The sequence below is a fragment of the Lycorma delicatula genome, chromosome 6 (assembly GCF_047948215.1).
Source record: "Lycorma delicatula isolate Av1 chromosome 6, ASM4794821v1, whole genome shotgun sequence".
NCBI lineage: Eukaryota > Metazoa > Arthropoda > Insecta > Hemiptera > Fulgoridae > Lycorma > Lycorma delicatula.
This window is the reverse complement of record NC_134460.1, coordinates 53,758,632-53,772,580: the sequence shown is the minus strand read 5'-3', so window position 1 is coordinate 53,772,580 and position 13,949 is coordinate 53,758,632. Positions and strand designations below refer to the sequence as shown.

Here is a 13,949-nt window from a genome sequence, read left to right as displayed (position 1 = left end):
GGATTTTATGAGCCCCATATTCTTACATTATTCCTGTTTACTTTCCCTGAGGTGTAGAAAGTTGTCTTGTCTGGAAAACACACACACTGCAGGTACACATTGTTGTTATCAATCCGTTGCAAAATCTCGGTCTCAAAGGCAGCACAACGAGGACCGTCATCTGACTGTAGATGTTGCATAACTAAACTTTATTCACATGCAACCTTAGTTTCTTGTATAAAATTTTGTGCAGTGTTGACCAGGGAATCCCTAGTTCACATGATGCACAACAGGTAGACTTGGAAGGGCTATGTATTAATGTTTGCTACACAACCTGGGAACCTTCTCTTCACTAATGGATGGCCACCCAGTTCACAGAAGTTGACTACATTTCCACTCTCCTTAAACTTTGCATACCACGCAATGATACTCTTGCTGTCAGGTGCTGGTCTTCCGTATTCCCTTCTAAAATTTCACTGCACAGTAATCAATGATTTCAACTCGTAATACCACAACACATATTGCGCATTGTCCTGGATTGACGCCATTTTATAAAAAATTGATCACAGTACCTTCTACTCTGCCTCTACCTGCAACAAATCAATATAAAAAACTTCATAATTTTTTATTTCTTTTGCCATAAACCGCACATCTGTAACTGCAGTAGGGTTTTTATAATAAATTTTTGTAATCATAGAAAGACTTTATGGACACTGTATAAGCATTTCATTTACACTACCAACTTACTGCAGGAAATTTTATTTCATAAATTAGTCACATGTTGATAGTCTTCCCAGAAAATTTTGTTCCATCATCAATAGCTACTTTTGGACCAAATATTAAGTAAATACTTTTGTAATGAAACCATACTCTTAGAAAATATTCATATTAACCACAATCGTGCTTAGTTGAAACAGTTTCATTTGTAATTTTATATAACAAAAAATCAACATTTTTCAGAATTTTTCCCTTTCCTGAGAAAGGCTTTCAAAACAAATTCTTTGCAAGAAACGCATTTTTATAAAAATAAGAAAAGGAACACATAGAAATGATATAAGAGTCTAGCATCAAGCAAGCATAATCCAACTAATTAGTTAAGATTAGTTTCCAACTAATCTCTTCTATTTAATTTTTTGATAAAAAATACTTTGAATATCAGTTTAACATGTGTCTATGTAAGATTATGTCACTACAATCCAATTCTAAGCAATGATGATGAAAATATCTCTCATTTTTTGTACAGACACTCTAATTTTTTATTTAAAACAATTGATCACTAAATTATATGAAAAAGTTCCAACTGGACTATCAGAGTAATTTTCTCTACAAGATAAAAAAATAATCATCAGAATTCATCCATTTTTTGAACATGGAGGCTAAATACTGGTCAAATTGGAAAAACCTCCTCCTATTATTTCAAGTTAAAAATTTGTTTAAATATGTTGTTCACCAAGATGATCTTTCTAATCATTATTGTTAAAATATATCTGTATAACAAAATCACTTTACTGACATTTCAGTAGTTTTGCAGAATTCTTAGCTCCATTTTGTGTTATATTTAATTTTTCATTACTTATCAGTTCATTTTAAGTATTTATTATTTTTAGTGTATATTCTTATTTTAATATTTAGTTATCATATGTAATATGCTAATTTGATCTGAGTGTTTGAGAGTGTATCCCTGTCCAGGGGGACCAACAGAACAGGATACACCCTTCTGAGGCAGGAATATTTTGGACAGCACTGATAGGGGTTCCAGTCCTGTGGCTACTTCTCTTTCCTATAGCTCTTTTCACATTTAAATTTAAATGGCTGGTAAGTTCTGAATTTTTTTAAAACAATTAAATGTAAATTGCTCAAAATGTGTGTTCTTACTAGCTTATGTTACTATTTATATCTATTCAATTTTGTAATTAATCATAAATGATAACAAGTTTGCCTTACTAATGGCTGGAAAACTGAGTAATCAGGAGTTTTTACTGTTTATTACTTATATCATTTGTACATCACCATCACTTTCATAATTATGAAAAAACAATTTATACATTTCAAAGAATATGTTGCAGATGAAGTTTCAAAATGATAATTTAATTATTGTGCATTGAAATAAGCTGGAATTTGAAATTTTATAATATTTCTACACTAGCATATAAACTGTGTCTTCCAGCTGATGTAAATAAATTTTGAATTTTATGAAGATATGCTAAAAGTGCATTAGAAATTAAGGTTACTGCAGAGTTTATTGTTATTTCGTTTTTGGTTTTGAGAATGAGCCATGCCAATTAATTATTAGAATGAATTACTAAGTACACCCAAGAACTACTTCTTACAATGTAGGTTTCACTACACCTAGAATGTGTTTCTCGTAGCATCATGGAAGTTGAAGGATGTGAAGCAAGGATAAAATTGTAAAGTAAAATTTTATGAACGAGTTCCCCTAAATCACTTAGGAACTGTATTTATTTAATGATTAGGTCTTAGTAATAATATTGAAAGTATAGGAAGATCAATTTACAATTATGTACTACAGATTTTCAGTTCAATTATATAATCAGGTTGTCTAAAATGTTTGGAAACTTTGGAGGCCAAAATTGAAAGTACATTTATTGTTATTGGAAAATAACATTATGGACCACATGTTCACCATTTTTTTCAATGACCTGCCATTTTTCCAGCAACACCATAATCCCACCGCTATAGAACTTCTGTTGTTTCTGGTCAAAAAATTGTTACTCGTAATTTTCACAGGCCTCTTTTGTAACTAACTTAACACCATTCAGGGAGTTCTGCAAAGACCGAAATAAATGATAGTCTGACAGTGCCAGATCTGGAATATAATGTGGATGCATTAAAACCTCCCAGTCAAGTTCTCTCAATTTCTGACGGGTCGTTAAAGATGTATGCGGTCTGGGGTTGTCAGCGTGGTATACCACACCCTTTCTCTTTACCATTCAGGATATTTTTTTTTTAATTTCTTGGCACAGTTGCGCTAATTGTTAACAGCACAGGTATGAGTCTATCGTTCTGCCTGGCGGTAGCAGTTCATGATGCACAATGTTCTTCCATTCCCACCAAACACAAAGCAGAACCTTCCTGGGGGTCAATGTGGTCTTTGCCACAGACTGTGGAGCTAAAAAAAAAAAAAAAAAAAAAAAAAAAGCTTCTCTAGCTTCTCCTTGCTTCAACCAGTCTTTTTCACACATTGTTGTTAGTTAAACTAACACAAAAAAAACTAAAAATCATATAAAAATAACATCTGTAGGTTATATTCAGACGTAGTTATATTCCTTCGTAGATGTTGAAGAGTCACGCAGTATTAGGCTGCAGTGATGGTCATGCCATGTTCCATGAATACCACCAAGAGAACTCCAATCCAGTCCCAGAACACAGTAGCCATACACTTTCTGTTGGAGAAGGTTTGCTTGAACTTCTTTGGTTTACTGGGAGAATGAGAATGCATCCGCTGTTTGGATTTTTCTTTTGTTTCTTCAGTTTCGAAATGAACTCATGTCTCATCCCCTGTGACAATTTTGTTCAAAAAATCTTCTCCTTCATTGTGGTAGCACTGGAGAAACATTATGGAGACGTCCATTCTCATTGTTTTGTGATGGTCAGACAGCATCTTGGGAACCCATCTCGCATACAGTTCCTGAAGTCTCTCACTCACAATGGTGTAGAGAGCTGACCTTGAAATTTCAGGAAACGAATCGCTCAATTGTGAATCGATGATTTTCTTGAATCGCCTCATCCACTCCCTCAATGAGATCATCGGTTGACACTCGCTTCCTTCCCTGACCGTCTGCATCATGAAAATCTGCACATTCTGCTTTGAAGTTCCTGCACCATTGTCGCACTTTGCTGTCACTCATTTTAATTTCACCATACACATTACTTATTTATCGATAAATTTCAGCTGCTTTACACCCCTCAGCCTGAAGAAATCGAATTACCGCACGCACTTCACACTTGACGGGAGATGCTATTGTTGTAGACATGTTTACGTGCTAGCTGCGTGTTCAGAACTAAACAAAGTGATGCGGCGTGATTGAAGGTCATACTAGAGACGCTGCGCAACACATATGCGCAAAGGTTCATCCGGTTTTTGCACGGGTTGTTATTTTGCAACCAATCGGACTTGAAAAAAAATAAACCTTGTATATAAGCGTGAATTCAGCCTTATAAATCTGCAAACAGAATTTGATGGGGATATTCTTATTAAAATTATTTAAGTTTGTATACAATGATAAGATATGATAAATTAATAATTATTGTATGTATACTTTTTCATTCTTGACTGAACAAATATTTGTTCTAATTTATTTTAAATGTTTTTAAGAAAATTTTTATTTTAACTAGCAGTTTTTACAAAATGTAAATAGCTAATAGAGTAATGTGTAAATGTAAACACTCTAAAAATTTATAAAAAATATCACTGAAGATTGGGTTAAGCATGAAAACGTTATGATATTTTTGTAACAAATGATATCATACATCATTGTATGTATAAAATATTGAGAAGATGAACTTCTCAAATTTCTGTTTGATTTTAATAATGTTATTTACATTAGTTTTCTAATAAATTTTCTGCAAAATTATTTTTAAATATTTTATTTGTTTATTGGTAAATAAACAAAGTTATTTTATTCCAAACCTAAAAAAGTGTTTTCCGACTTAACTTTTTTTTTGTGGTTTACCCTGTTTTTCATAAAACCTAAGTAAGGGAGAGGTGTGGAACCACTTTTTTTCAATTTCTTAGATGAAAAACCACAAAGCAGCAACAAATTTACCCCAAGAATTTTAGTATGGTTTAATTTGACAGATGGAGAAGAAAGCAGGGTTAAATGTTCATGAGCTGAAACTCACTAACAAATCATTTTCTGATCTATGTTTATATGAATGTTTTTTCTTGTTTTTAATTATAAAATCATCTCCTGACAGATTCCAATGATATTTGGAATCATCTGTGTTTAAATAGATATATATATAAATTCTATTAAATATCATTTAACAGTACAGAGGAATAATATTAATAACATGAACCTTAAAAAGATAAATTTCAGTAATATATATTATTTTTTGCATGTTTTAAACGTAGTTTTCAATTTAGTTTTAAGGTAAATTTGAGGAAAGAAGTTGTATGCCAGGATCGTCAAAGCAATTTTTTTGTATGTGTGTGTTTATTACTATGTGGATTCAGTGTTTGAAATTCTGTCGATTAAGTGCCTGAACTGAAATCATTGTAGATGATGTGAGGAGAATGTTTCTTATCACATTGCTTCCAAAAGTGGTGCAACTCTTTTCAAGTATTAACATACATTTTTTACTAGGCAGATTAAAGAAATAAGATGCAAATAATAGTTTTCCATTAGATACTTTGCTGAAATTGATTACAGAAATCGATTTCTTTTGAACCTCTTGTAATTAAGGTGCTTTATCTGTATCAGAATAGGTCATAATTTTGTTATGCCAACTTTTGTTGTTGCCAACTTGAATGTTACTTGTGTTACAATAAGTGCCTAAATTTGGCTGAGGATTAAGTTGAAAACTATCATTAATTCCATTGTCATTGAATAACTAATCTTTCTTTAGTCATTTTTCTCTTGATTTATTAAACGATCATTGCAACAACAGAGTCTTGGCCTCGGATCTGTAGTTGTGCAAGTAATAACTGTGTTCATTATACAATACAGCTTACTCTTCAAATCAACAAACTCCTGTACACGTTATCTGATGACTCGCAGAAAATCATACGGATCAATTTTTCAATGTGTCAGTTGTAAGAATGTCATTGCAAAGTGCATAACCATCAGTTGTAAGATGTGTACTTTACTGCCTTACCCAGGGCCACCTGTTGATCATTGATATGGTTCGGTTAAATTAAACTAAAACACATACTCTTAACAGTTCATCTTATCCGATTAAAATTGTAGTTTGAAATTTCCTTATTCCACTTTCAGTCATGACTAATAACACAATTTTTTTACACAACAATTAACTATTAAAATATATTTATATATTTTAACTGAAAATAAATTAAGAAATTAATTAGTAAATAAATAGAATATTGGTGATTTTTTTTTTTCATTTATAAGGTGTAGTATAAAAACTTATATTAAAATAAAACTTTAAAATTAAATAAAATAAATTAAAATAAAAACTTGTATAAAATACTTGAACACCTATTAATTCATACAGAAAACACCTTTTAGTTGCATTCCTGCTTGAGATGTGGCATTTATCAGAGTGTAAACAGTCATTCACTCTGACAGATAAAATTATATTTTGTCTTTAAATGATACAATGAGTATTTTATGTAGGGCAAATGAATATTTGCCTTGGGGAAAAAGCACAATATCAGTAATGAAAATGGTAACGTACTTTGTCATGAAACAGATCATTATATACACTGATATATATTACTATCATATAATATTACTGATAATATTATCTATCATGCTGTGCTACTGAGTAGAAGCAATATGTATAATGCATTATTTTCACCATAAAGGTTACATTAATTTGTTGCAGTAAACTATTTCTCCCACTCTTTTTTATGTCTGCGACTTATATAAAGCACCTGAGATATAAAAGGCATCATTAAGAATTGTTTTCTCAGAAAATGGCATTTAACGAGAATTCCTGTGGTGAAGCTTTAAGGCTGAATTTTGATGAGTTTGGCATGCTAATTTACGACAGTATATTTGGGCTCAGTAAAGAAGGTAGCAAGGCCAGCTTATTTGTGGCTTTCCCATGTAAATCTGAAGGGGATGTATGTTATTATTTAAAATGATTGTAATTTTTTGGTATTTAGTTTATCTCATGTCTGGTTGTTTATAGCAATGTTAATTTATGTTCTTTATTTTGATCTGTTATTTATTTTCCATGTTATTGTCTTTTTTTTCAGTTATTAGTGTGTATCGCATTGGCTCTTAATGGAGCAAATCTTTATGGTTATACAAAATGCAAATTAGGAAGTTCAGGTTCTTCCTTTTCATCGTTTACATCAGACCTTTTTAGAAGACAAGTTATACAAAATGTCAGTATATTATTTGTTAACTATTATTATTTTTTTACATGTAAAGTTTTATTACTTTAAACATTATTTCACCTTGAAACATTTTCATTAATTACACTTGAATGAGTTCTTTAAAAAAACAAATATTGATCTCCTCATATTCCAACAAAAATATTCTTGGGGGAATCCAGATGTGATTGATTAACCCATAGATAGATTGATAGTTCTTCACATAGTAGTTTAATTTTGTTTATTTTTATTTGCTGTTGGGAAGTATATATATTTGGCATGTCTGACAAAACTGCCATATTTACTGTTGAGCTTTATGCAGTACTCATTGGCTTACATAACTGAGAATGGATCCTGCAGTGCACTTCAGACACATTCACTTCACATCCAGCAATTGTTTTCAATAACTATAATATATGTATCAGTTTCTTCCTAGCCACATGGGAATCCAGACAATGAACAAGCCAATTTGGCTATATGGAATATAGCCAAACTTTTATGGATTGTGTAACAGGTTTTGATTATGCAAAGTGCTTTGTGAAACTTCAGTTAAAAATGGTATGATAGAACAGAATAAATTGTAGAGAGTCAACAGTTAGTTATTATAGCATGAGACAGCTGCTATGAAGAAGTCGTTCTTCTTCACCAACCTGCTTCAAATACATTTGATATTTCAGAAAAATTTAAACTAGAGTACAGGATTGGGAGCAATAATATGAGCAAAAAAGGATATTAAATGATTATTAATATTTTGAAATGCAGTTCACAATGTCGAATTTTAGTCTATTTTTTATTTTTTATTTTTATTCTTTGTTGGGATAGAAAAAATGCATAACTACTCACATAATATTTATGCAGTCATCTATAAAATATGGTATGAGTAAAATTCTGACGTATTTTCAGTTGAAATGCAATTTATATTATTGTTTATTTATTTTAAGTACATTTTGGTTTTTTAATTTTATTTGTTTCATATCTGCTCTTTCGTAATTGTATTTGCTACTTGTAGATTCATCTTGGCTTATTTTTTAGTTTTTAGTGGAATTTTTTTATTACCCCCTTTCGGTTAATTTTTTTCTATTGTAGCCTCTGCCTGCATTTTTTTTAATGTATTTTATAGCCATTTCTTTGTCAGTGATTTGTGAGCTAATATTTGTTCCAACTAAATAGTATTGTATGTTTTTTTTTTTGTTTTTAATATTCAGATGATAGCAATATTTCTTGATTGTTCACCCACAAATGTTATAAATTTATTTTTGAGTATTAGACAAAAAAGTAACATCTATGTTGTTATCTTTGCTTTTAGTTTTTTCTTAATAGTAGTTTTTTGAAAGGAGTTTAAATTAAATAATATAATATTTTTTCTGGTTTTGTTTAATTTGATCATGATTTTAGTTTTGTTTCAAATAGTCATTATTGTGAAATTAATAGGGAGTTTCTTTGTATTTTATGTATGTTCTTGAATAAAATGTTTTTAATAATTTTATATTGTTTTCTTTCTTTACAGATGTCGTCTTTTGTAACTAGAACATCACAACCTCCTACTACTGGTTCACCACCAACTAATGTTGTTTAGAGTGAATTATTTCAATTTAATTACTAAGTATTAAACAGACTGAAATTAGTGTTAACAGGACATAGATGTTAACTCTTACCATGTGTGTTAATCTTAATTGTATTTTAAATATTTATCATTAAATTATTGTTTATGTATATATATATATATATATATATATATATAAAGAAAAGTGAGTCGCTTAATGTTTTCTTTTTTTTTTTTTTTTTTTTTTAGTCACATTAAATTGTACTTGCCATTATTTCATTTTTCTTATCTTTGTGTTTTGATTAACTTTTCAACTTAAATTAATTGTATAAACAGTTTTTTTTTTTGTAATATTATAAGAATATAAAAATATTTTAATAATTTACACCTTGTATCATATATGTTCCACATTATCATGTAGATTACTTAATGACACACAGAATAGCTTTATCAATTTTTTTTTTAATACTGTATTGTAATATAGTAAACCATTTTTTTAGAGGAATGTTTTTATGAAAGAGGTGTAGTCACTTTTAATTACCTAATTATTGATATGTCTTTTTTTTATTATTTTATTTAGCACTGACTGGTCAAACTCTTTAAATGAAACCGTTTACAGTTCGTCAATCTAGGTAAATTGATTTCAAAGGTACCAGTTTATTAAACACATTTTTTTATTTACTTAATGTTTTACATGTATTTTATACACATTTCATTTTAAGATTAGTGCTATTTCTTAAAACATTCCAGGTGTTTCGAAACCATTACGTTATAATTATTTGTCTGATAATTCTTATTTGAATGAATTAGATATATTTAATTTCAGAATTAAAGATTTTGTAGAATTCTAACTTCTTTACAAGATAAAGAAATTAGAATTTTCTTATATTATTGTCTGTTTAAAAGTTATTCAATGTATGTTTCTTAATTATGAGCAGGTTTTCCTTACCAAAACATAATATGAGATCAATGTGGACATATTTAATAAATGTTTGTAACTCTTTATAGATTTATGCTTCTTTTTGTAATGTATATAAATAAAAGATGTTAAAAATATATTAATATGTTCCAGTTTGAATTGGAGTCCTTTTATATTAATTTTTTTATTAAGTAATGACATAAGAAGGAAAGAAATTCCTGACTAATTGTATTTAAAGTTGCCCTTTACAGGATACAATACAGTATTTAAATTGGCTTTACTCAAGTTTATCGCTATTAAAAAATAATTTTATTTTGAAAATTTCTTTTGATATTTTTGATGTTTTTCCTTCATCATTATTTTGCAATTCTTTTAATGCGTTTTATATTTTTTACTTTATATATTCTTAAAAATTGTTTAATTGGTCAGTAATTATTTAGTTTTATTTTTTAGTCATATTTTAAGAATAATTTGTTCTGTTGAATTCAGTGTGTGTATGTGTGTGTGCACTTGCGTTCATGTGTGCATGATCACAAAGTGCATTTCAATTTCCGTTATGGTCACCCAAGTTAAGTAGCATAAAGCATAATAAGTAAATGGATGGTTGACTGTTTGTTTACATCATTAGCTACTCATGTCCTTTAATACATGTCAAGAAGAGCATCTACAAAATCAGATATTTCTCAAAAGCACAGAAAAATTAACATAAAGGATAAATTAATGTAAAATATATTAAAAATTTATTAAAACATGTAAGTTTAATTTCATAAAATGGTAAGTATATATTCTTATTATTATATTATTTATGCCTAAGTTTTGATATCTGATATCTAGGAAAAATATTTTTATTCATTTATTTCCAGTGATTAAATAATTAATTAAAAAGCTTTTTATTTTTCTGTAATAAAAAAATACTATAATTACTTTTATTTTTAATTAATTACTTTTATGATTGGATTGTAGTAAAAAATGAATAACTTTTGTGTTCTGTTAAATACAAATTGTTTAAGAAAAGTTTTTTTTTGTATTCTTTTTTTAGATCTGAGAAGTCATGAACTTTAGATTATGCTTTTTTATGACAGTTTGTAAATCTGCTTGTAACTGTGCAGTGTCAAGGCAGATGAGCATTGTCTACTTTATAATAAAATTAGTTGTTTCTGTTCATTATTTGCTTTCTTCCATAATATTTTTCCAAAAATAAGCTGTTTGTTTAGTTTATTTAAAATAAATTATTAGAAATAACATTTTTCCATAAGTAAGGATATTTATTAAAATTAAATTATTGTTTTTATTCCTTTATATTTGAAGTCTATTTTTCACAAGAAGTTGTAGTATTTTTGTAACTATTGTTATTCTGATGTACAATAAATTATTATTACGTGAAAGAATTTCCTTATAAAAATGTCTGTCTTAATTGTGAAATTCTATCATTTTTCAATATGTACATAGTATGAAAATTTTTATTATTTTATTAATTAATTTTCAGTATGTAATTTTACAGAAGCTAGCAATGATAGAAATTTGTAATTAAATTTTATAAAAATCTATTAAATAATTTTTAAATAAAAACTTTTTATTCTCATTTCATTACAGTTGTTTATCTAATATTTATCACTTATTACAATAATATTTCCTCCTTTTTTACAATTAGACCATGCAAATATCATTTCTTTTTTCTTCCAATATTCTTTCATTCTTTCTCTGTGGTTGGTCTTTTTCTTCTCTGACCATTCACTTTGATGTGATTCCTTCTCAGAAATTCAAACTTAGCCTGTATAAATAGCTTTCTATTTTTCATTTTCTGTTCTTGGATCCTTAGATTCTGTAATTCTTTCTTCATATTTTTGTAGGTACCCATGGTTGCCCTTTTGTTCCCAGAGTAAAAAATATTTGTTTATTAATCTCTGTCCGTTCTGTACATGTGGCCCAGGAATCTGTCTCCTTCTTATCATTATTGTTTTATATTCTCTGTTTTTTCATACAGTTCTTGGTTGAATTTCAATTTTATTTTATCCTTCTGTGATTCTCTTGGGGCCTAGGACTGTTCTCAATTTTCTTTTCTATTTTCTTTAATGGTTCCAGGTTGGTAAAGTATAATGTTTCATTTCCATATAGTACCACTCAGGCATAATGTCTGAATTGGCCCTTTTGTAACTTGAGAGGTTCTTTTTATTGAGATATCTTTTGTCGGAAACTCATATCCTCTTTTATTTTTGGGAAATTTTATTTTATAATCAAATTTTGTTTAAATTCCTTAAGCAAGGATGATCCTTAGATATAATTTAATGTTTTAATGCACATTTATAGAAATTAATGTATCTATTCATCATTAATTTCAGTTTTATTTTTTTAAATAATTTTAGAATTTTTGTGGTTTAGTTTCTGAAAATAAGTGTTGCAAAAACTTTTTACGAGCATAGTTTTTTTATTTTTTACATTTATGAAATTTGAACATGTGCCCTGCTGTAGAGTATTTAAAAAGGTACATTATAGTATGACTACTTTTTTTTTTCTTTAGTTATTTGACTGGTTTGATGCAGCTCTCCAAGATTCCCTATCTAGTGCCAGTTGATTCATTTCAGTTTACCCCATGCATCATTACATATGTAATAATGAGGGATTAGCATTAGTTTCAAATAAACAGCTTAATAGAAAGGGTGTCTTATTACAATAGTTGGTGCAGATATCATTATTATTTCTTTCTCGAACGAAGAATGAATTCCTGTTTTCTATAGGCACTTGTGATGTCTAAACATGGATTTACTTTTCTAGTTATTAAAAGCTAGTAATTAATTTTTTCTGATATCTTATTATTTATATAATTATATGTAATAATTATATTTATATAATTTATTACTTACATAATAAATTATCCATAAAATTTTTATGTTGCTTATAAAAATTGTTTCTATAAATACTAGTGCAGATCTAGTCCTGATTTATGTTTTCTACCAACTAATATTTTGAATTTAGCATTTTTTATTGCATTAAGAATGATACTCTAAGTATACCAGTGATACCCTTCCCATTTAATCTCTATCATTTTATGAATTTGATTTACAAAATGTCACTTTTTGACATTTTAATTAATTATTTTATTCTTTTTTTGTCTTCAGTCATTTGACTGGTTTGATGCAACTCTCCAAGATTCCCTATCTAGTGCTAGTCGTTTCATTTCGGTATACCCCCTACATCCTACATCCCTAACAATTTGTTTTACATATTCCAAACGTTGCCTGCCTACACAATTTTTTCCTTCTACCTGTTCCTTCAACAGTAAAGCGATTATTTCAGGATGCCTTAATATATGGCCTATAAGTCTTCTCTTCTTTTAGCGATATTTTTCCAAATGCTTCTTTCTTCATCTATTTGCCGCAACACCTCTTCATTTGTCATTTTATCCAACCATCTGATATTTAACATTCTCCTATAGCACCACATTTCAAAAGCTTCTAATCTTTTCTTCTCAGGTATTCTGATCGTCCAAGTTTGACTTCCCTATAAAGCTACGCTCCAAACATAATACTTTCAAAAATGTTTTCATGACATTTAAATTAATTTTTACCTCCATAATTTTTTCTCTTCCTCTTTTTACATTCAGTATCTATCTACTTTATTTCTACCACATTTCATTATTTTTGTTTTGTTCTTGCTTATTATCATGCAGTAGTTTTTTTTGTAGGACTTCATCCATGTCATTCATTGTTTCTTCTAAATATTTTTTTCTCTTAGCTACAATTTATTAGCATATCATAGCATCTTTATCTTTTCTCCCTGCACTGTTACTCCAGATTTAAATTGTTCTTTAACTCATACTGCTAGTATTATGTAAAGATTAAAAAGTAAGGGATAGGGAACATCCTTTTTTAAAAAGGGGGACTCCCTTTTTTATTGCAGCTTCTTTCTTATGTTCTTTAATTATTACTGTTGCAGTCTGGTTCCTGTAAATATTGGCAATTGTTCTTCTATCTCTGTATTTGAACCCTAATTTTTTTAAAATGCTGAAAATTTTATTCCAGTCTACATTATCGAATGCCTTTTCTAGGTCTATAAACGCCAAGTATGTTGGTTTGTTTTTCTTTAATCTTCCTTCTACTATTAATCTGAGGCCTAAAATTGCTTCCCTTGTCCCTATACTTTTCTTGAAACCAAATTGGTCTTCTCCTAACACTTCTTCCACTCACTCTCCTCTCAATTCTTCTGTACAGAATTCTAGTTATGATTTTTGATGGTGAGTATTTAAGCAATTGTTCTACATTCTTCATATTCATCTACTCCTGCTTTCTTTGGTATCATGACAATAACACTCTTTTTGAAGTCTGATGGAATTTCCACTTTTTCATAAATATTACACACCAATTTCTATAAATCGATCACTTCCTCACCTGCACTGCGCAGTAATTCTGCAAGTATTCTGTGTATCCCAGGAGCCTTTATGCCATTCAAATCTTTTAATGCTCTATTAAATTCAGATCTGAGTAGTG

The 13,949-nt window shown here is 29.0% G+C and overlaps 1 protein-coding gene across 2 annotated transcripts in view; it reads left to right on the top strand.

Annotated features, from left to right (window-relative positions):
- The window catches only part of LOC142327072 (putative Golgi apparatus membrane protein-like protein CG5021), a 28,194-nt gene extending 18,594 nt beyond the window's left edge, over positions 1–9,600 (top strand). The window contains exons 5-7 of one of the 2 annotated variants that reach the window (XM_075369879.1): positions 1,681–1,794; positions 6,884–7,015; positions 8,511–9,600. In XM_075369879.1, coding sequence (XP_075225994.1) covers positions 1,681–1,794; positions 6,884–7,015; positions 8,511–8,579 — 315 coding nt within the window. In that variant the 3' untranslated portion in view covers positions 8,580–9,600. Of the gene's footprint in view, positions 1–1,668; positions 1,795–6,883; positions 7,016–8,510 lie in introns of both variants that reach the window. The other variant, XM_075369878.1, reaches the window with a different exon arrangement.
- The last annotated feature ends 4,349 nt before the right edge of the window (positions 9,601–13,949 follow it).